Genomic DNA, 22716 nt, shown 5'->3' on the forward strand with positions numbered 1-22716 from the left:
GGCTGGTTTTCTGATGGATGTTTGTTATTTGTGGGTTGGGTCGGGTTGGTTTTTTGGGGGGGGTTGTTTGTTTGTTTTGTTTTGGCTTCTTCTTTCCTTTGTTCCACTTTGCTACACTGGTTTTGATTATGAAAATCTTGTTCCGGTTGAGCAATGCTTCCCTGTAGCAGGGCAGCTGCCCTGTACTGGCCCTTTAAGAGCCCAACCCCAGCCTGAAGCAGGCCCGGGAAGTTCAGCCCAGCTGGGCGGCGTTGGCCAATTAAGGCCCAGCTGGGAGCTATAAAAGGGAAGGGCTGCTTCAGCCAAGGCAGTGTGAGCCTGGCTGCCGAGGGAGCAGGATGCTCTCTGGAGCTAGGGCAGGGCTAGAGAGTCAGGCTGGGCCAGGACGCTTGGACAGCCAACCGGCCAGCCTGCTAGGCCTGCGGCAAGGCGGGGAGCCTGGCTGCCGAGGGAGCAGGACGCTCTCTGGAGCTAGGGCAGGGCTAGAGAGTTAGGCTGGGCTAGGGCGCTCGGACAGCCAGCCGGCCAGCCTGCTAGGCCTGCAGATAGGCCCGCTGGAGAGACACCAATCCCCCGGAAGGGGGGCTCAGAGCGAGTGACTTGGGCACTGCCGGAGGGCAGTGTGGCGAAGAGAGCACCGCGACTAGAAGATTCGAGAGGGGAAACGCCCCGTGAGCGGAGGCCTGTGCGGGCGGAATGGACTGATTCCGGGGACAGATGACGGACCCCCGCTACAGTGGTGAGTGACCCCCTCACATTCCCCTTTTCCTCAGTGCCTCAGTCTTCTGGGATGCCAATTTGCCCTTGTGACGTAGTGGGGGTATTTGCTGGGCTGTGGTGACCCCTGCTGTCTGGAGCAAGACCCAGCAGGGAAAACCTCACTAGGCAGAGGTAATGCCAAACTTGTTGAACCAGTGGCCAGACACCCCCCATGGAGAGGAACAAAGGAAGGTGGATGCTGCCCTGGCTGGGGGGCAGGGCTGGAAGGGAATTTAGTTAGTTGGTGGCTGGCTGGCTGTGAGCATGGAGGAGACAGCCTAGGGAGAGGAGCTGGAGTTTAGGGGCCCAGTCTCCCCCATCTCAAGGGGGCCTGAGGCATCCTAGCCCAGTTCCTGTAACCAGATTACATCTGTGCTGCGCTGTGCTGGAGGAGCAATAAACCACCCTCAATTCCACTGGCTGGTGCAGTCTGTTTGTGCCATTTCGGGATGCAGGAGACGGGGAACCCCCAACGCGCCGTCACAGCCCTCTTGTGATGGGCTGTCATTTTTGGTGTCTCCCTTTTAGCATCTTTGGTGTAATGGTGGCCGTCTCACTTTTCTCTCTCCCACATTCCTTACTTTTACACCTAACAGGGGGTATGCCTACACTACAATGTTAGTTCGAACTAACGGACGTTAGTTCGAACTAACATTCATAGCCGCTACACTAGCGCTCCGCTAGTTCGAATTTGAATCGAACTAGCGGAGCGCTTAGTTCGAACTAGGAAAACCTCATTCCACGAGGATTAAGCCTAGTTCGAACTTACTAGTTCGAATTAAGGGGTGTGTAGCCCCTTAATTTGAACTAGTGGGAGGCTAGCCCTCCCCAGGTTTCCCTGGTGGCCACTCTGGCCAACACCAGGGAAACTCTATGCCCCCCTCCCGGCCCCAGACCCCTTAAAGGGGCACGGGCTGGCTACGGTGCCCGTGCCAGGTGCAAGCCTGCCACCACCCAGCCAGCAGACCCTGCACCTGGCACAGCACAGAGCCACCCACCCGATGCCCCCCAGCCCTCCCCCTCTTCCCAGGACCAGGCTGGCAGCTCCCAGGAGCTTGCCCTGGACCGCAAGAGGCGGGCACCTTCCTGGGCTAGTGCGGATATCGTGGACCTCGTCCACGATCTCCGCACTAGGCACAGGAAAGTGGCCGGCTAGGGCAGGAGAGCTGCCAGCCTGGCCACCCAGGAGCAGGTGTGCATGAAAATCAAGGGGGTCCACTGAGACCCCCTGACCCTGAGCCCTGAGCTTACAATGGCCGTCCTGGGTCAGACCAAAGGTCCATCTAGCCCAGTAGCCTGTCTGCCGACAGCGGCCAACCCTAGGGACCCTGGAGGGGATGGACCGAAAACAGTGACCAAGCCATTTGTCTCATGCCATCCCTCTCCAGCCTTCCACAAACTTTCAGCAGGGACACCACTCCTACCCCCTGGCTAATACCACACCACGGACCCAACCTCCACGACTTGATCTCACGTCCCTTTAAACTGTGTTCTAGTTCTAGCCTTCACAGCCTCTTGCAGCAAGGAGTTCCGCAGGTTAACTATTTGCTTTGGGAAGAACAACAACTTTCTCTTACTAGTTTGAAGCCTGCTACCCATTCCTTTCCTTTGGTGTCCTCTAGTCCTTCTTTATGGGAACTCAGGAAGAACTTTTCTGAATGCACCCTCTCCACCCAACCCCTGCTTTTAGAGACCTCTATCCTGTCCCCGCTCCGTCTCCTCTTTTCTAAGTTGAACAGTCCCAGTCTCTGTAGCCTCTCTTCATCTGGGACCTGTTCCCAACCCCTGATCATGTTAGTTGCCCTCCCTTCTCCCAGCCTTTCTCTTCCCCTCTCCCACCTCCTTTTCCCAGTCTCCCCCAGTTTTGTTCAATAAAGACAGAGTCAATGTTGGAAGAAACGTTATCTTTATTTTGTACATCAATAAGAAGGGGGGCTAGGGAAGGGTAAGTGGAAGGAGGTGAGGGAGGAATGGGGTACGAGCCCCCGATGGGGAGGACTGGGCTGGCTCTGCGGGCTTCTGGGGGTGGAAGCTCTCCTGCAGCCCCCCAATTGCCCCCTCTCCCCAGATGGCAGCCTGCGGCAAGTGCAGCCGGGCTGATGGCCGAGTGGTGTGATGTGCCCAGTGTGGGTACTCCGGGCACTCCAAGCCAGGACTGCTTTGCAAGCGGGGCACCCTGAGAACTGTCTGTCCGGGGTGGGGGTCGGGACCCTTTAAGCGCAGCCCTCGGCTAGCCTGAGACAGCATCTCCACGCTCTAAGTCCTACTCTGATGCCCTGCCGGCACTGCTTCCGGCCATCCTTAAGCCCTGTTCAGAAGCCACTTAATGTGGACATGCTAGTTCGAATTAGCAAAACGCTAATTCGAACTAGTTTTTAGTTCTAGACGCGTTAGTTCGAATTAGCTTAGTTCGAATTAACTAAGTTAGTTCGAATTAGCGCTGTAGTGTAGACATACCCAAGGTTACAAACAGAATTCTTTTTAAAAACAAGTTATGATGTTCTTTCACTGTAGTATATGGCAATATTTACTTTAGAACGAAAAACAAAATAATAACCATGAAAGTCTAAATCTATTTCTACAATACTAATTAAACCATCTTCACGATATTCATAACCACAAGAATCGAAATGTATTTCTACTTCAGAATAATTTGACAGAGTATACAACATGAAGCCTATTAAGAAAACATTAAAGAGACTATCGCTGCAACTAGGAAATAGAAGAGACAGGCAGGCACGCACAGATACACACAGGAACAGGCAAAGATACATGCACGGACACAGACGTGCACAAATGAACACACACACACACACACACACACACACACACACACAGAGCGGGGCTGCAGCCGACAGCCCAGGCAGGGTGGCAGCCGAGCGGAACGCGGAGTTTCACTTTCCATTTCCCGCTTTCCGCTCGCTTTCCCTTTGCTGACACCCCCTCCCCAGGGAAGGGGCGGGGGCGGGGGCGTATAAAGGGCGCCGCGGCCGGGCAGGGACAGTCCGGAGCCCAGACAGGATGCGGCGCTGGGAGAGGAGCCCTGGCCCCGGGCTGCGCACAGCGAGGTAGGGCCGGGCGCTGGCGGCGGAGGCTTCCCCGAACCCCCGGGCGGAGCATCCCCAGCGCGCAGCGCCCTGGGCCGGGGATCCGGGCCCCCTGGCTCCTTCGCCTCCCCCGGCCCAGCCCGCGGGCTCGCCCTGCTGGGACCCTCTGCCTGCCCCCCCCCCCGCCAGCTGGCAACCTCTGCCTGCCCCCCCCCCGCCAGCTGGGACCCTCTGGTTCCTCCCCCCCGCCAGTTGGGACCCTCTGCCTGCCCCCCCGCCAGTTGGGACCCTCTGCCTGCCCCCCTGACAGCTGGGACCCTCTGGTTCCTCCCCCCCCCCGCCAGCTGGCACCCTCTGCCTGCCCCCCCCCCCCCTGCCAGTTGGGACCCTCTGCCTGCCCCCCCCCCCCGCCAGCTGGCAACCTCTGCCTGCCCCCGCCCCCGCCAGCTGGGACCCTCTGCCTGCCCCCCCCCCCCGGCCAGCTGGGACCCTCTGGTTCCTCCCCCCCGCCATCTGGGACCCTCTGCCTGCCCCCCTGACAGCTGGGACCCTCTGGTTCCTCCCCCCCCCCCGCCAGCTGGCACCCTCTGCCTGCCCCCCCCCCCGCCAGCTGGCACCCTCTGCCTGCCCCCCCCCCCCCGCCAGCTGGCAACCTCTGCCTGCCCCCCCCCCCCCGCCAGCTGGGACCCTCTGGTTCCTCCCCCCCGCCATCTGGGACCCTCTGCCTGCCCCCCTGCCAGCTGGGACCCTCTGGTTCCTCCCCCCCCCCGCCAGCTGGCACCCTCTGCCTGCCCCCCCTGCCAGTTGGGACCCTCTGCCTGCCCCCGCCCCCGCCAGCTGGCAACCTCTGCCTGCCCCCGCCCCCGCCAGCTGGCAACCTCTGCCTGCCCCCCCCCGCCAGCTGGCAACCTCTGCCTGCCCCCCCCCGCCAGCTGGGACCCTCTGCCTGCCCCCCCCCGCCAGCTGGCAACCTCTGCCTGCCCCCCCACCAGCTGGGACCCTCTGCCTGCCCCCCCCCACCCCGCCAGCTGGGACCCTCTGGTTCCTCCCCCCCACCCCGCCAGCTGGGACCCTCTGCCTGCCCCCCCCCCGCCAGCTGGGACCCTCTGCCTGCCCCCCCCCCGCCAGCTGGGACCCTCTGGTTCCTCCCCCCCGCCATCTGGGACCCTCTGCCTGCCCCCCCGCCAGTTGGGACCCGCTGGTTCCTCCCCCCCCCCCCAGCTGGGACCCTCTGGTTCCCCCCCCCCGCCAGCTGGCAACCTCTGCCTGCCCCCCCCCCCGCCAGCTGGCAACCTCTGCCTGCCCCCCCCCCCACCAGCTGGGACCCTCTGGTTCCTCCCCCCCCCCCCCGCCAGCTGGGACCCTCTGGTTCCTCCCCCCCCCCCCGCCAGCTCGCACCCTCTGGTTCCTCCCCCCCCCCCCCCGCCAGCTCGCACCCTCTGGTTCCTCCCCCCCCCCCGCCAGCTCGCACCCTCTGGTTCCTCCCCCGCCCCCGCCAGCTGGCACCCTCTGCCTGCCCCCGCCCCCGCCAGCTGGCAACCTCTGCCTGCCCCCCCTGCCAGTTGGGACCCTTTGTCTGCCCCCCCACCAGCTGGCACCCTCTGATTCCCCCCGGGTCATTCCTGCCTTCCCCCTTCAGCCCCAGGGCAGCCCCCCCCAATGTTTTACACACAAACGTGTCTGGGGCGGGGATCTCCCCAGCCTGTCACCACCCCCCCGCTGCCCTGCATCCTGGCTGGGGGGGACCCGGGCTCTCTCCGGCCCCGCAGCGCTGTGGCCCGGGGCAGGGCAGGGGAGGAGGCGGCGGGAGCCCGGGACTCCTGTAACGCCCGGCCCAGAGCTGGGACCAGCCGTCCCCACGCTCGGAGCCTGCAGCAGCCCGGGGAGGTGGTCGGGGGCAGAGGGGCGGGGCCCGGCTTCCGAGGGGAGCAGCCGAGCGAGCCTGAGCGACAGAAAAAGCGACCTCTCCAGATTTGCCCCTTTGGGTGCACTGAGCCTACGCACCCGAGCTGAGCCGGCTCCGTCGCCTTCACTGTGGCCGCTGCAGGGTTTGCTGCCTCCTCCTGGGAGGGGTTTAAAAGGGTGGAGGGGGGCGAATTGCAGCGGGGGTGTCAGGGTCTGAGCAGGGGGCAGAAATGTGCTGGCTGGGGGATCAAGCGCCTGTGGGGAGCGGCAGAAGAGGGGCTGAAGGGGAGGAATGGGGGGGTAGCCGGGGTTAAATCGGGGGGGGCACTGCCAGACCCTGTGCGGGGACAAAACCCCCATTTAGGGAGGGGGGAGCAGTGACCCCGCGGGGTGAGCCACCTGCTGTGCTTGGACCTAGTGGGGTATGAGGGGGACCAAGGCTTTTCTCGGTCTCCTCGCAGGATGCTGCATGTCAGCCCCGGACCAGAGGCGGGTTCCTGGGGGTGTCCTTAAAGGCAGGGGCCTCCCAACTCCCTGACTGTCAGGCTACGTCTACACTGGCTTGATTTTCCGCAAATGCTTTTAACAGAAAAGGTTTCCGTTAAAAGCATTTTCGGAAAAGCGCGTCTAGATCGGCAGGACGCTTTTCCACAAAAGCACTGTTTGCGGATAAGCGTCCGTGGCCAATCTAGACGCTTTTCCGCAAAAAAGCCCCAATCGCCATTTTTGCCATCGGGGCTTTTTTGCGCAAAACCAATCTGACCTGTCTACACTGGCCCTTTGCGCAAAAGGACTTGTGCCCGACCGGGAGCAGCGTAGTATTTCCTCAAGCAGCGCTGATTTCAGACAGTAGGAGTCCGTGCTTTTGCGGAAATTCAAGCGGCCAGTGTAGACAGCTGGCAAGTTTTTCCGGAAAAGCAGCTGCTCTTGCAGAAAAACTTGCCAGTCTAGACACAACCTCAGCGCTTAGACACCGCAGCTGCTCGCTATCCCACACAAGCGCTGCAGGACGACCTGCCGTTACAGCCAGGAGTCTGAATGCTGTGACCTATTGTACCAACAGCCCCTCCCACAAGCTGCCACTCGCCTTTGGAGTATTGAAGAGTCTTCTCTCCGTTCCTATGTCACTGCCGCTCCTTTCTCTTCCATCGTGTGCTCAACTCCCTCCCCGAGCCCACACAGCCACAACCCCTCCTGTACCCCAATCCCCTGCCCCAGGTCTGAGCCCTCACCCAAACTCCCCCTAGCCTGCACCCCTCCTGCACCCAAACTCCGTCCCAGAGCCTGCGCCCCACACAGGGCCAGGTTAACCTTTCATGGACCCGGGGCTAAACATATTTGTGGGCCCCCGGGAGACGGGTCATGGCAGGCAGGCACAGCCCTGCCCCATCCAGCCCGCTACAAGGGCACTGTTTACAAAGTGGCAGCTGCCAGACGCACACTGGTCTGCCTGGCCCTGCGCTGTGCTTCTTCCCCTTGGGGACGGGCCCATGCTGCACCATGCTACCCCTCTGACCCCCTACACCCAGTGCCACACCACCCAGAGACCCCCACAAATCCCTATGCCCTCCCACACACCGCTACGCCCAGCATTCCCCCCCAGATCCCTTCACTGCCCAGTGCCCACCACAACTGCACAGTGCCCCACACTGACTCCCCCCACATGTCCCAGCGCCTCGACACATAGATCTGCCCCACTGCACAGCCCCCAACACACACAGATCTCCCCAGCCCCCAGTGCCCCCCAAAAGCCCCACTCCCCAGCACCCAAAACATGCAAACCTTCCCCACTGCCGAGCACCTCCCACCCCCTCACTGCCCAGGCCCCCCCCCCCCACCCGGCCCTCTAGAGACCTACTCTCCCACACCCTGACCCCCATCCACAATAGCCAGCCCTGATAGAAGGCAAGCGGCCAGACCCGGCTGTAGGATGGCTCAGAGGGGTCCATAATGGTGCCTGGTGAGCCTGGTGCCACAGTGCCATTGGCACCATTGTAAACCCGGAACTGACTGTATTCCCTGCTGTCCGTGGTGCTACTTTACTGCTCCAGGAGACTTGGTGCGGTGAAATAATTTACCTACATTCCCTCAAACTGTGTCACACATTTTGAATATTTAAGAGTCTCTTCTCACTATATCTCTACATTGCGGTTTAAAGTAAAAGGTTCGGAAATGTGGCTAGTCCCAGGGAGGCGCAGAAACAGACAAACTATTACCAAATATCTTTGAAACTTTTATTAAAGGGCTTCTACGTATAAATTATGATTTATCAGTTTCTTACATATGTAGGCACCAAATAATTATTAGAATGTCCAATAAGCAAAATGCAATACAGTAAAGAAAATTCCCTGAGGCTTTTCTAAATCTTAATAGTTGTTAACAAGGGACCAGGGATTAACAGTTACATTTATATCAGTCTTACTTATAAGACTAATCATTTACCTAAAACTTTTAACACTACTACTTAACAATACCTTGAAACAATTTCAGATAACAATACTTACATTTAACAGACACAAACTACCACAACAACATATTTGGTTTTCGTTACGTTTGGGATACGTTACGCTCTACAGGAACTCGTTTGGTTCGGTGAGCGGGAGGTGGCCCTCGGGTGATCAGTCCTCGGACCTGGCTCATATTCCGCCATCCAATGTTTATTCGGGATTCCTCAGTTTGATATAGGAGGGGTAGCTGTTTTTTAGAGAGAGCTTTTGCACGCTTTTTGTGATAGGCAGCCATGTTAAAAAAAAAGCGGCAGCCATGTTAATGCAAATACCACGGGGGATATTTAAATCCCCCACAGATTTGCCTATTCCAAAGTGCTACATTAGTTCTTCATTAGGGGTATGTCTACACTACAAAGTTAGTTCGAACTAACGTCCGTTAGTTCGAACTAACTTTGATAGGCGCTACACTAGCGCTCCGCTAGTTCGAACTTAATTCGAACTAACGGAGCGCTTAGTTGGAACTAGGTGAACCTCATTCTATGAGGATTAAGCCTAGTTCGAATTTACTAGTTCGAATTAAGGGGTGTGTAGCCCCTTAATTCGAACTAGTGGGAGGCTAGCCCTCCCCAGGTTTCCCTGGTGGCCACTCTGGCCAACACCAGGGAAACTCTTCTGCCCCCCTCCCGGACCTGGACCCCTTAAAGGGGCACGGCCTGGCTACGGTGCCCATGCCAGGTGCAAGCCTGCCACCACCCAGCCAGCAGACCCTGCACCTGGCACGGATCGAGCCACCCACCCGATGCCCCCCAGACCTCCCCCTCTTCCCGGGACCAGGCTGGCGGCTCCCGGGAGCTTGCCCGGGACTGCAAGATGCGGGCACCCGCCTGGTCTAGTGCGGACATCGTGGACCTTGTCCACGACCTCCGCACTAGGCACAGGAAAGTGGCCGTCTAGGGCAGGAGAGCTGCCAGCCTGGCCACCCAGGAGCAAGTGTGCATGAAAATCAAGAGGGTCCACTGAGACCCCCGACCCTGAGCCCTGAGCTTACAATGGCCGTCCTGGGTCAGACCAAAGGTCCATCTAGCCCAGTAGCCTGTCTGCCGACAGCGGCCAACCCTAGGGACCTTGGAGGGGATGGACCGAAGACAGTGACCAAGCCATTTGTCTTGTGCCATCCCTCTCCAGCCTTCCACAAACCATGGGCAGGGACACCACTCCTACCCCCTGGCTAATAGCACTCCATGGACCCAACCTCCACGACTCGATCTCACTTCCCTTTAAACTCTGTTCTAGTTCTAGCCTTCACAGCCTCTTGCAGCAAGGAGTTCCACAGGTTGACTCTTTGCTTTGTGAAGAAGAACTTTCTGTTACTAGTTTGAAGCCTGCTACCCATTCCTTTCCTTTGGTGTCCTCTAGTCCTTCTTTATGGGAACTAATGAAGAACTTTTCTGTATGCACCCTCTGCACCCAACTCCTGCTTTTAGAGACCTCTATCCTGTTCCCCCTCAGTCTCCTCTTTTCTAAGCTGAAAAGTCCCACTCTATTTAGCCTCTCTTCATCTGGGACCTGTTCCCAACCCCTGATCATTGTAGTTGCCCTCCCCTCTCCCAGCCTCTCTCTTCCCCTCTCCCACCTCCTTTTCCCAGTCTCCCCCAGTTTTGTTCAATAAAGACAGATTCCATTTTTGAACACAATTGTCCTTTATTTTGTACATCAAGAAAAGGGGCTAGGGAAGGGTAAGTGGACGGAGGTGAGGGAGGAATGGGGTACGAGCCCCCGATGGGGACGACTGGGCTGGCTCTGCGGGCTTCTGGGGGTGGAAACTCTCCTGCAGCCCCCCGATTACCCCCTCTCCCCAGATGGCAGCCTGCGGCAAGTGCAGCCGGGCTGATGGCCGAGTGCTGTGATGTGCCCAGTGTGGGTACTCCGGGCACTCCAAGCCAGGACTGGTTTTCAAGCGGGGCACCCCTGAGAACTGTCTGTCTGGGGTGGGGGTCGGGTCCCTTTAAGCGCAGCCCTCGGCTAGCCTGAGACAGCATCTCCACGCTCTAAGTCCTCCTCTGATGCCCTGCCGGCACTGCTTCTGGCCATCCTTAAGCCCTGTTCAGGGTCCACTTAATGTGGACATGCTAGTTCGAATTAGCAAAACGCTAATTCAAACTAGTTTTTAGTTCTAGACGTGTTAGTTCGAATTAGCTTAGTTCGAATTAACTAATTCGAACTAAGCTAGTTCGAACTAACTCTGTAGTGTAGACATACCCTTATAGACTAACTGAAGTGTAGGAGCATAAGCTTTCGTGGGCAAAGACCCACTTCGTCAGATGCATGTAGTGGAAATTTCCAGAGGCAGGTAGAAATATGCAGGCCAGGATCAGGCTGGAGATGACCAGGTGGATCCAATCAAGGAGATGAGGCCCACTTCTGCCAGCTGATCTGGAGGTGTGAATTCCAAGAGAGGAGAAGCTGCTTTTGTAGTTAGCGAGCCATTCACAGTCTTTGTTTAATCCAGAGTTGATTGTGTCAAACTTAAAGATGAACTGTAGCTCAGCAGTTTCTCTTTGAAGTCTGGTCCTGAAGTTTTTTTGCTGCAGGATGGCTACTTTTAGATCTGCAATTGTGTTGTGACGGCGCGTTGGGGGTCCCCCGTCTCCTGCACCCCGAAATGGCACAAACAGACTGCACCAGCCGGTGGAATAGAGGAAGTTTATTGCCTCTCCAGGATACAGCACAGCACAGATGGAATCTGGTCACAGAGCTGGGCTACGATGCCTCAGGCCCCCTTGAGATGGGGGAGACTGGGCCCCTAAACTCCAGCCCCTTCCCCTAGGCTCTCCTCCATGCTCTCCGACAGAACTAACTAAATTCCCTTCCAGCCCTGCCCCCCAGCCAGGGCAGCATCCACCTTCCTTTGTTCCTCTCCATGGGGGCTGTCTGGCCACTGGTTCAACAAGTTTGGCATTACCTTTGCATAGTGAGGTTTTCCCTGCTGGGTCTTGCTCCAGACAGCAGGGGTCACCACAGCCCAGCAAGTACCCCCACTACGTCACAGTTCTCCCCCCTCCGAGAGCGAACTGAGCAGGGTCACTCCGCTCGTGACCTAGGGAAGTTCGGGTCCTCTGCGTGGGAACCCGCCCCGGGGACATGGGTGCTCCCCTTGACTCAGGCCAGCCGTGGCACGGCCCCACATGAGCTGGCTTCCCTCTGTCCACTCGCCGCCCCGCTCCAGGGCGACTGGCGCAGGCCTGTCCTCGGGGGTCACACCCACCCTTCCGCTGGCCTTGATCTCTGGCCAGGGTCTCTCGGGCCGGGGCCATGAGCCCAGTGAGCCTTCTCTGGACAGCCAGGGCGGCTTCCACCCCCGAAGCTCCATCCAGGGAGGTCTTCCCCTCCCATAACTCTCTCAGCGAGCCCAGAGGGTCTATCTGGGGTAGAGACCCCCAAGCCGCTTTCCTACTGTCTTGGGCCTTCCCGCCCCTCTGGCAGGAGTCGCAGGACCGGCAGTACCGCTGCACGGCTGTAAAGATTCCCGGCCAATAGAAGTGCTGGAGCAGCTTCAGCCGGGTGCTCCAGATCCCCCGGTGGGCCCCAACGGGGACATCGTGGGCTAAATACAGCAGCTTGAGGCGATACTTTTGGGGGACGACCAGCTGCCGCTGGACCCCCCATGCCCTCGCCTTCCTGGGGGGAAGCCATTCACGGAACAGGAGTCCACGCCCCCGCAGGAATCTCTCCGGGCCACCTCTCCCCCGGGGCCGAGCTGCACGGAGGCCAGCCTGGTCCCTCAGCCTCTGCAAGGAGGGGTCTGCCTGCACCTCAGCCTGGAATTCAGGTGCTGAGGCAGGGATCGGGACCTGTCCCCCACCTCTGCCTAGGTCCGGAGTCCCAGCCTGGCTGGACCCCGTGTCCACTGGGATGGGACCCTGAGGACGCTGCCCGGAGTCCTTCCCTGGACCCAGGTTGTCAGCCCCCCGCTGGCTCTGGCTCCGGGTAGTGACTAGAGCCCGCTGGGATTCATGGGGCCACTCCTCTAGGTCATTCCCCATCAGCACCTCGGTGGGCAAGTGCGGGTGCACCCCCACTTCCTTGAGGCCTTCCTTCGCCCCCCATTTCAGATGCACCCTGGCTACAGGCACCTTAAACGGGGACCCGTCTATGCCCTTCAGGGTCAGCTGCGCGTGGGGTAGTATCCTCTCCGGGGCCACTATGTCGGATGGGGCCAGAGTCACCTCCGCCCCCGTGTCCCAAAAGCCCGTCACCTTCCTACCATCCACCTCCAGGGGTATGAGGCACTCGCTCCGCAGGGGCCGTCCTGCCCCCACCCAGTACACGGAGAAATCCGCCTCCTGAGATTCAGACCTCCCAGGGGAGGTGCACTGAGCATCCTTCCCCTCTCTCTGAGCTGAGGTTTGCCTGCCAGCCCCTGCCTCTGGGGCAGCCTGCCCTTCCTCCCGCCCCAGCCAGTTAACCCTGGAAAGTCCCCGGTCCTGGGACCTGGTGCACTGAGCCCTCTTGTGGCCTTTTTGCCCACAGCGCTGGCAAGTTAGGCTTTGGGCTGTCTCTGTCCAGGGCCTGGCTGGTTCTCTGGGGTATCGATGACTGGTCCTGGTCTCTGGGGCTCGCCTCGGAGGTGTCTCTCTCCGTTGCTCAGCCAAGATCCGGTCTCTGCGCGGTTCCCTCTCTCTCCAGGACTCCGGTTCACACCCGGACCGGCTCTCCGTGAACTCATCCGCCAGCCTCCCAGCCTCCTGGGGGTTCTCTGGTCTCCGGTCCTTGAGCCACAGCCTCAGTTTGGGTGGGCACGCTTCATAGAACTGCTCCATCATGATCAGCTTGAGCAGCTCCTCTGCGGTCTGGGCTCCGACTCCAGACACCCACTTGCGGCAGTATTGCGCCAGGCGGGAGGCCAGATCCACATAGGTCTCCCGTGGCCCTTTCTGTACCCCCCGGAACTTCTTCCTGTACATCTCGGGGGTCAGCCCGAACTTGTGCAGCAGGGCCTCCTTGACTCGGTTGTAATCCCCTGGCTGTAGGTCCTCCAGCTGACTGAGCACTCCGGCCGCCTCCTGGCTCAGTGCGGGGATGAGCTCCTGCAGCCAGTCAGCTGGGGGAACCCGTTGCAGTCCACAGGCCCTCTCAAAGGCACTGAGGAACCCGTCTATGTCGCCCATGTCCTTCAATTGGGCCACCACGAGCCTCTCCAAGCATCTGGCAGTCCTGGGACCCTGTGGCCCATCCACTCTTGGCACAGCCGGTGCCCCGCCGGTTCTCCGCTCTGCCATGGCCAGCTCATGCTGCCGCTGCCTCTCTCGGTCCTCTACTTCCAATTCCTTGATCCGCAGCTGGATCTCCAGCCGCCGCAGCTCTGCTTGGCTGGCCCCTGCCCTAGATGGGCTGCAGCTTGCAGGCCTCCTGGGGGAAGCTGTCTCATCTCTCCGGTGAGTTCCAGCACTCCTCCCCCTCTCTGAGCCTGACACACTCTCAGGGGGGGTCTGGCTGCTTCCCCTGGGGACAAGATCCTGGCCCTGTGGCTGGTCGTTCTCTTCTAGCTGAGCAATCAGCTGGGCCTTGGTTGCTTTCTGCACAGGCAAGCCCCTCTCTCTGCACAGCCCCACCAGCTCTGCCTTCAAGAGTTGGGCATAGGCCATCTGCCCGCTGGTCCCCTTGGTGCAGACTCACCAGTCTAGTGCTGCAGCGCCCAACGATTCCCAGGGACCGCTTCACTCTGTCTCCAGCATGCCTGGCTCCAGGGCTCTTGCTTCTCCTGCGCCTTGTCGCTCGCCGCTGGAAGCTCCAACCACGGGGTGCAGTGCATCCCACTTCTGACACCAGTGTGACGGCGCGTTGGGGGTCCCCCGTCTCCTGCACCCCGAAATGGCACAAACAGACTGCACCAGCCGGTGGAATAGAGGAAGTTTATTGCCTCTCCAGGATACAGCACAGCACAGATGGAATCTGGTCACAGAGCTGGGCTAGGATGCCTCAGGCCCCCTTGAGATGGGGGAGACTGGGCCCCTAAACTCCAGCCCCTTCCCCTAGGCTCTCCTCCATGCTCTCCGACAGAACTAACTAAATTCCCTTCCAGCCCTGCCCCCCAGTCAGGGCAGCATCCCACCTTCCTTTGTTCCTCTCCATGGGGGGTGTCTGGCCACTGGTTCAACAAGTTTGGCACTACCTTTGCATAGTGAGGTTTTCCCTGCTGGGTCTTGCTCCAGACAGCAGGGGTCACCACAGCCCAGCAAGTACCCCCACTACGTCACATGTGTGTCCAGGAAGATTGAAGTGTTCCCCTACAGGTTTTTGTATGTTGCCATTCCTAATATCAGATTTGTGTCCATTGATTCTTTTACGTAGGGACTGCCCAGTTTGGCCGATGTATATAGCAGTGGGGCATTGTCGGCACATGATGGCATATATTACGTTAGTAGATGTGCAGGAGAATGTACCAGTGACAGTATGGCTGATCTGGTTAGGTCCTGTGATGGTGTTGCTGGTGTATATATGTGGGCAGAGTTGGCACTGAGGTTTGTTGCAAGGATTGGTTCCTGAGTTCGAGTTATTATCATGCATCTGACGAAGTGGGTCTTTGTCCACGAAAGCTTATGCTCCTACACTTCGGTTAGTCTCTAAGGTGCCACAGGACTCCTCGTCGCTTTTGCCGATTCAGACTAACACGGCGACCCCTCAGATAGATGTTTAATTGTTAACCCATGCAATCCCATAATTCTTGAGGCCTTTTAAGGCATCAGGCACCAATGAGTAGCAGGGCAAGTAGCTGTTATTGCAATGGTGGGTTACTAGTTTCCTCATTGTTGTGGGCATCTTTACTTAAATATGCTGATGTCCCACTTGCCCGTGTTGTTTCTAATAGATTTCTTATTATCTCTGGCCAAACCACTTTTATGGTTGGTGTGCAAATTTACAGAAGCTAAATATTTCATTTGTGTAGCCATTAAAGCAAAACCAATCCAGTGGGGGAGAGGGCTGGTACCCCACTCCCAGTCCTCTGTTCACGTGATGCACTCCTTGCTTCCTTCGAGTTCCTTTTTTGTTCACCTGTGGAGACGTTGTTAACATTCTCCTAGCCTAAACAATTACCAAACTATTATCCTTTCACTGAATTTTAAAGTTGTCAATTCACTAAGTTTAGAGTTGTCAATTGATTGGATCCAATTATTAATTTTGTTGGTTTAAATTAATGCTTCTGCTTTACTCAAATTATCCTTTCGTTAAAACAATATCCTACACACAACAATATTTGCAATACGTATTACAATTAAGACACACAAGACCAACCTGGACAGAACACAAACTTACTATGTCATGACACAGAACCATGGTTTTTTGTTGGTTGTTTTTCTTCAGCTGGCACCAGCGCTTTTTGATGATCTGAAAGACAAGAAAACATTTCTACCCCTGTCGGGGTGGCTCATTATAACTTAAAATACTGCCTAAGATCTGCTAGGGGAACCGGTTACAGCTAGTTCCTTACCACTTCTGTGGGCGAGTGAGCTGCAACTTTCCGAAAACAAGAGCGCTTCATCGGTACTCGTGACCTTCCACTCGCTTGAATTACCTCTGAGTTGCTAGCCCTCCCCAACAGTGGCATGCCTCAGTTTCCCTCTTGTACCACAGATCAGGCTTAATGTGCGAAGCTATAATGCTTTTCCTTAGCACAAGGTGTTGGCTGGCCAGTTACTGTTCCAGCAAGCAAAAAAGCTTTTATTTTCCTGAAAAGAATCATATGTACAAAGTTACAGGCTTACTTATGAGGGACAGTTGGTTTCACACCTCTTGAGAACAGACAGGCAGTCTGCACCCTGTCCATTCAGTGGCTTATAGGAAACTAAATCTACATACACCAAAGAAGGGGTCTGCTGGGTCTAGAGTGTCAGATCTTATCAGCAGCTCACGGAATAAGGGGAGTCGTCACTCCGTCACACATCCGCTCGGTCTCGAGGTTCGGCTGACCCCCTTGCGTTCAGAACAGTTGCTCAAGAGGGCTTATTCCTGAGCGGGAGCATCATAGTTCTTGTGCAAGAAGCCCTGATTTCATACATGTGAACGGCAGTGTACTTGTGCAAGAACACCGGGCCAGTGTAGACAGGCAGCAAGTTTATGCGCAAGAGCGGCCACTTTGGTGCAAGATCACACCAGTGTAGACACAGGCAAGGGGGGGAGGGAGGCAGAGGCAGGGAATCAGCTGGCTCAGCATGTCTGCATGGTTTGGGGGGAGGTGCAGGGAAATTGAGCTCAGCTGGGTTGCAGAATGGGGAGGTCCGGGGAGCTGGGCTGGGCGGTGGGGTGGGGGGTGTGTGTGTGGAGCTCAGAGCTCAGTTTGGCTGCAGGAGGAGGGAGGTGCCGGGAACCGGGGCTAGACTCAAGGGGAGGAAGGGACAGGGAATCGACGCTTGGCTCTGAAATTTTGCGGGGTTTGGGGGAGGTGCAGGGAAACGGGGCTCAGCTGTGCTGTGGGGGAGGCATGCAGGGAACCAGAGCAGGGCTCAGCTGGGCTGAGGTGGATGGGGGAGGGCATACGGAACCGATGGGCAGCTCAGCTGGGCTGGGAGGGGCTGCGGGGAACTGGTGCTGCACTCCCTTGGATTGTGGGGGGTGGTTTTGGGGGGGGGGGGTGCAGGGAACCAGCAGGGGTGGGCAGCTCAGTTGGGTTGCAGGGGATAGAGGTGCAAAGAAGCCTAGTGGGGCAAAAGGGGGGGGACCAGGAGCCCTGAAATGACCTCGCCTGGTCCAAAAATCCCTCATCTGGGACCAGTCAGGTCCAGAAGGTGCCAGATCAGGGAGGTCCAACTCCTACCCAAGTCCCCTCCTTGCACCCTCCCTCGTAGCCAGACACCCTCCCCCAACCTGCTCCTGCTCCCTCCCCCTGGCCAGACACCCTACATCCAGCCTGCTTCTGCACCCTACCTACCACCCACACCTTGCCTCTGTCCACCCCCCACCTCCCTCCCAGATCCTGCACCCCATCCCTATCCTGTTCCTTGGCAGCCCTGCCATCCACCCTAGCACCTAGCACCACCCTGTCCCTGGCCCCAGCACCCTGCCTCACACCCCAGGACTCAGCACCACCCTGTCCCTGGCCCCAGCACCCTGCCTCACACCCCAGGACTCAGCACCACCCTGTCCCTGGCCCCAGCACCCTGCCTCACACCCCAGGACTCAGCACCACCCTGTCCTTGGCCCCAGCACCCTGCCTCACACCCCAGGACTCAGCACCACCCTGTCCCTGGCCCCAGCACCCTGCCTCACACCCCAGGACTCAGCACCACCCTGTCCCTGGCCCCAGCACCCTGCCTCACACCCCAGGACTCAGCACCACCCTGTCCTTGGCCCCAGCACCCTGCCATCCACACTAGCACCCAGCAGCACCCTGATCCTTTTCCCAGCACCCTCCCAGTCACCCTACTGCCCAGCAGGACTATGTCCCTGACCCCAGCACCCTGCCACCTGACCCAGCATCCTTCCACCAGCAGCACCCTCTCCCCAGCCCCCACTTTCACTCTGTCCCCTGCCCGCACAGCACATTTGGGACCACAGTAGTGAGGCTTGGGGTTTTTTGGAGGGTTGTTGGGTTTTGGGTTTTTTTTTTTTTTTTTTTTTTTGCATCTCACTTGTGTGGCCCCAACTGACTTTTCTGTGGGTCAGCGACCCTTGACTCAAAACAGGTTCCTCACCCCTCTCATATATAGAGACAATGCTAAAACCTTCGGAGTTTGACAGAATATTTTATTTCAAAATGAAGCCAGGCCAACAAGCCCCCAGTTGGGGCCAAACCCCCATCTCACTGCAGCATCATAACACTCCTGCACCATTTTTTGTCGTTACACCGGCCCGGGCGCGCTGACTCCTTGGCTGAGCATGGGACCGAGCAGAGAGGAGAGTGGGAGGGGGGGCTGCTGGGTGTCCAGCTGGGGGGGGGGTGCAGAGAAGGGCTCTGTGTCCAGACAGAGCGGGCGGGGGGAGCTGTCTGTCCAGCAGGGGGGTCTGAGTATCTGGCCAGGCTTGGGGAAGGGAGGGTTGAAATGATCTGTGTGTTTAGGTGGGGGTGGGGTGTCTGTGTGTGTGTAGCCAGGCACAAGGGTGTGGGGTTGGGGTGTCTGCAGGGCCGTGACCAGTGGCTCCTATCGCCCAAGCTGGGGTGATGGCAGCGAAGCTGCCACCAGGTTTGTTTAGCAGCCTTTCCCGTCCTTCCTGCGTCCTCCCGCCCGCCTGGTGTTAGGAGACACCCAACTGAGATGCTGATTCGATTTTGCCCCCCACTTCCGTCTTGTCTCCCTGCTCCCACCAGCTTGTGACGTGTCCTCCAGCTCTCTGTGTTCATGACTTAGCTGGGGGCTCTGGTCACCTGCCCCCGCCATACCCAGTTTAAAGCCTCCTCCCTTGACGCATGGGAGTCAATGCCAAAATGAACCTCCTGGTCACAGCTCCCGCTAAGGTGGACCCGTGCGCCACCGCGCACAAAACATTCTTCCCCCGCCACCTCCTCTGGACAGCCGCGCAGCAGAACCTGTACAGCAGGCGGGGCTGGCTGATTTGCTGTGGTGAGGGAGCCACTGGGGCGGGGGGCCAGGACCTGTCACAGCCGCATGGCAGGACGGACAACTACTCCGGTGGCGGGGGCTTCCACATGGGCGGGAGGGGGCCAGGGTCTGTTCTTGTGGCTGGGGCTGGGAACGGGTCCTGCCGCACGGCGCGAGTCGGGGCGGAATTCCTGCTCCGGCAGCTGGGAACGTCTCTGTGTTAATACCTTGGGTGCTACGGTGGCACACGTCCAAACCTGCGCTCCTGATGTACATTTTGGCTTTGATGAACGTGCGTCCGATATTGCAATAAGTCAAATATCTTCAGCCCTAACGGCGAATGGCACAACCAACCGAGGTACAGCCAAAAAACGTGCAATGTTCCCATCTCCAGCTCTGGGGTGGAGGGGCATTGAAACCAGTCACTTCACTGTCACCCTTGTAAGCGGTTCCTTCCCCAGGAGAAATTCTCCCGACTACCCGCGCGGAGCTCACCACACACTGCCTGGGCTGCAGGGAGTCGGGTCGCTTTGCAGGGGGGCTTTGTGGGACACAGGAAGTGCTAAGTGGATTCCACAGAGGTTGGGGGAAGCCCATCCACAAAGGCCCCACGCCCGGCGGAGGGGGGCATCAGACACGGCCCTCCAAGCTCCGCGCCAGGTCTGCACTTTGCAATTGGCTCTTAAGCAGACAGAGACCTCGTCCCTCCCTGGTCCCCACCCCACGACCTTAGTGTGCTGGGGAAATTCATTCATTCAACGGTGTCTGGTTCCCCCTCTCTCTGCAGCTCCCTGCCGCTGAAGGAGAAGCTGCAGGCCCTCCAGTGCCACTTCACCTGGGACTTTGAAATCAGGGACAAGGTGGACGCCGTTCACCTCCTCCTAACGGTGGCTCTGAGGATTGCCCACACTCCCTACCCGAACCAGGCCGCCTACCTGGCCCTGCAGGCTTATCTCTGCCACCTGCAAGGGCGATATGAGGACGCTCTGCAAAGCCTTAGGGAAGCTGAAGAGTTCCTGGACAGACATCACCCAGGTAATGTCCCCCGCCAGGCCCTGGTCATTTACGGGAACTACGCCTGGATCTACTATCACCTGGCCCATTACGACGTGGTGGAGCGTTACCTGGACCAGGTGAGCCAGATCTGCCGCTCCCTGAACAGCCGCTCGCCATACACAGCTCTGATCCCTGAGGTCCACGCACACAAAGGCTGGTCTCTCCTGGCAACCGGCTTCCGCAACGGCCAAGAGGCCTCAAAGTGTTTCCAAAGGGCATTGGCAGAAGACGAAGCCAATGGGGAATTTCTTGCTGGGTCGGCAATCGCAGCCTTTGCTTCATGGCTCCACTCACATGATTTTGAATACAAGTCAGACGCCAAAAAGAAGTTGAGCGCCATTATCCAGGAAGAGCCGCAAAACTATGAAGCTAAAATGTATTTAGCCAAGATCCTTGAGAGGCGGGATAGACCCCAGGCAGAAGCCCTGGTCGAAGATGTTGTTCGGAATAGCCGGGACCCCGAGGTCCTGAGAAATGCAGCCAAGTTCTTTCCAGGAAAGTTCCTAGAAGAAACAATTGCTATTCTAGAGCGAGCAATCTCTCTGGACCCCACTTATCACCTCCTTCACTATGACCTGGGTTGTTGCTACAAGCAACAGCTGGCAGTGGCCGACACGGGTAGGAGAGAAGAAATCTTGGCAGCAGCTACGGAGGCCTTCAAGATGGCTGTGCAGAAAGATCCCGCCTTTGTGTTTGCAAAGCTGGCGCTAGCTGAAATGCTCGGACAAAAGACACCTGAGTACCAAGAGGAGATTTACCTCAACCTCCTGAGCGAGGTGTCCACCCTCAGCAAGAGGTGCCAGCAGGCCGTCTACCTTCACTGGGGGGACTTTCTCCTCTACACGCGGGAGTCCCTGCCCGAGGCAGCTGAGATTTACAAAGCCGGTTTTGCCATCGCAAGCACCACCCAGGAGAAAAAAACACTGAGAAATAGGCTGCAAGAGGTGGCAGACGTATTCCGGCAGCGCTCCCAGACCACCGAGGCTGCAGCCATACAGCATGTCCTGGAACGGAACACAAGTCCCAACTACAAGAAGTGCACCTCTCATGGCCGGACCTGGAGACTGGAGAGGCAGTGAAAATGGGAGAATCCACCAGCAGCGCGGGACTCCTGCATTTGGAGACACCTCCTCACACTGCCCCCTGCTCCTCTCCAAGGCCCCACCCCGCTCAGCCTCCTCCCCAGGGCCCCACCCACACTGCCCCCTGCCCCACCCCAAGGCCCCACCCCCGCTCAGCCTCCTCCCCAGGGCCCCACCCACACTGGCCCCTGCTCCACCCCAAGGCCCCACCCCCGCCTAGCCTCCTCCCCAGGGCCCCACCCACACTGGCCCCTGCTCCACCCCAAGGCCCCACCCCCGCCTAGCCTCCTCCCCAGGGCCCCACCCACACTGGCCCCTGCTCCGACCCAAGTTTGCTCCCTCTCCCCCCCCCCCGCCCTGCTATTCTGAACTGTCTGCCTCCTCCCCCTCCCCCCCATCGCCCAGGCCTCAGGGTGGTCCTTGGTGGAGGGGCAGTGCAGGGGAGGCTGTGGGGGGAGAGAAGGAGCCAGTCGGGCCTCGGTGGCAGAGCGCGGGAGGGTCCACCGCCCGGGCACCCTTCCAGCAGTAGCAGCCTTGGGACCCTCCCCCACCCCAGTGTGTTCCCTCGGCAACACATCTCCCTGTGCACCCCGGTGAGACCTGCCTCTGGCTCTGTGCACCCTGCCTGCAGCCAGCAACGCGGACAGTTCTCTCACTGATGCAGTACACACACCCACCCACTCAGATACACACTCATACTCACACACACATACACACTCATTCACACACAGACAGACGTGCACACAGAGACACACACAAACAGACTCTCAGCGACACAAACACAGAGACACACGCATAAGCTATTTCGAAATAAGCTATGCAATTTGCGTAGCTTGTCCCGGGTGCTGGGTAGACACATCCCAACAGAGATACTGATTAGAAGTGTATAAGAGTCCTTAGCGCCTGTCATAACCAGGAGAGTTGACCAGTAGCCTCGTGGCTAAAGGGCTTACCTAGCCAGGTATCTGGTCAGCCGATAGTAATGCAAGTAGGGATTTCAAACTGGAACAAAGAAATTTTTATCTTTTCCCTCCGGGTATGTCTACACTACCCCGCTAGTTCGAACTAGCGGGGTAATGTAGGCATACCGCACTTGCAAATGAAGCCCGGGATTTGAATTTCCCGGGCTTCATTTGCATAAGCGGGGCGCCGCCATTTTTAAAACCCCGCTGGTTCGAACCCCGTGCAGCGCGGCTACACGGGGCACAAACTAGGTAGTTCGAACTAGGCTTCCTAGTTCGAACTACCGTTACTCCTCATTCCACGAGACATACCCTCCTTTGTCTGAGGCAGAACAGTTTCTCCAGATACTAAGGGAGACAGAAAGACACTTCTGTCCCCAAGAAGGACTTCTTACACGTGTATGTAAGGAAACGTTTAGCTAGTCCGTCACGTTTTATTGTATTCTGGTTTGGGAATTTGGAACTGAGGTCTGTGCTATTAACCATGTTTTTTTCTTTGTTTAACAGTGTTTTTCCTCTTTTGCAATGAAGCTTGTTAACCCAGAGAATTTTGTCTGTGTGTATCAATTTGGTGGCTCTTACCATCTTGCCACCTCAACTATGCTCGCAACTGCAGTTTTGTTTTGATAATAAAAGCTTGTTTTCTCTTGTCTAAGTAATCGGTATCGGTTCATTTTTGTGTCCTGGGAAGTCTGTCTGCCTGTCTGCCTAAGGAGTCAGCTTCCACAGACGGCAGCTTGTTTTCTCTTTTCTTTTTTCAAGCTCTTTGGGGGAAGGAGCTTGAGGTGCCCCTGAGGTTTTAGGGAGGAAGTTTTCCCAAGTGATCTTTTCCCTGGTTTGCTTGGAGTACTTCGGTGGTCGCACCGGATATCGTGGGGGGAAGTTTTTGTACCAAAGCCTGTAGAGATCCGGTTTTGGGG

The 22716-nt window shown here is 57.8% G+C and overlaps 1 protein-coding gene across 1 annotated transcript; it reads left to right on the forward strand.

Annotated features, from left to right (window-relative positions):
• The first annotated feature begins 3616 nt into the window (after positions 1–3616).
• On the forward strand, positions 3617–22260 carry LOC142827975 (interferon-induced protein with tetratricopeptide repeats 5-like). Its single transcript, XM_075924779.2, has 2 exons — positions 3617–3827; positions 19484–22260. The coding sequence occupies exons 1-2, from the start codon at positions 3781–3783 to the stop codon at positions 20829–20831; spliced, it is 1395 nt and encodes a 464-aa protein (XP_075780894.2). The 5' UTR covers positions 3617–3780; the 3' UTR covers positions 20832–22260.
• The last annotated feature ends 456 nt before the right edge of the window (positions 22261–22716 follow it).

This window comes from Pelodiscus sinensis, chromosome 1 (genome assembly GCF_052426305.1).
Source record: "Pelodiscus sinensis isolate ZL-2025 chromosome 1, ASM5242630v1, whole genome shotgun sequence".
In the NCBI taxonomy this organism is placed as follows: Eukaryota; Metazoa; Chordata; order Testudines; family Trionychidae; genus Pelodiscus; species Pelodiscus sinensis.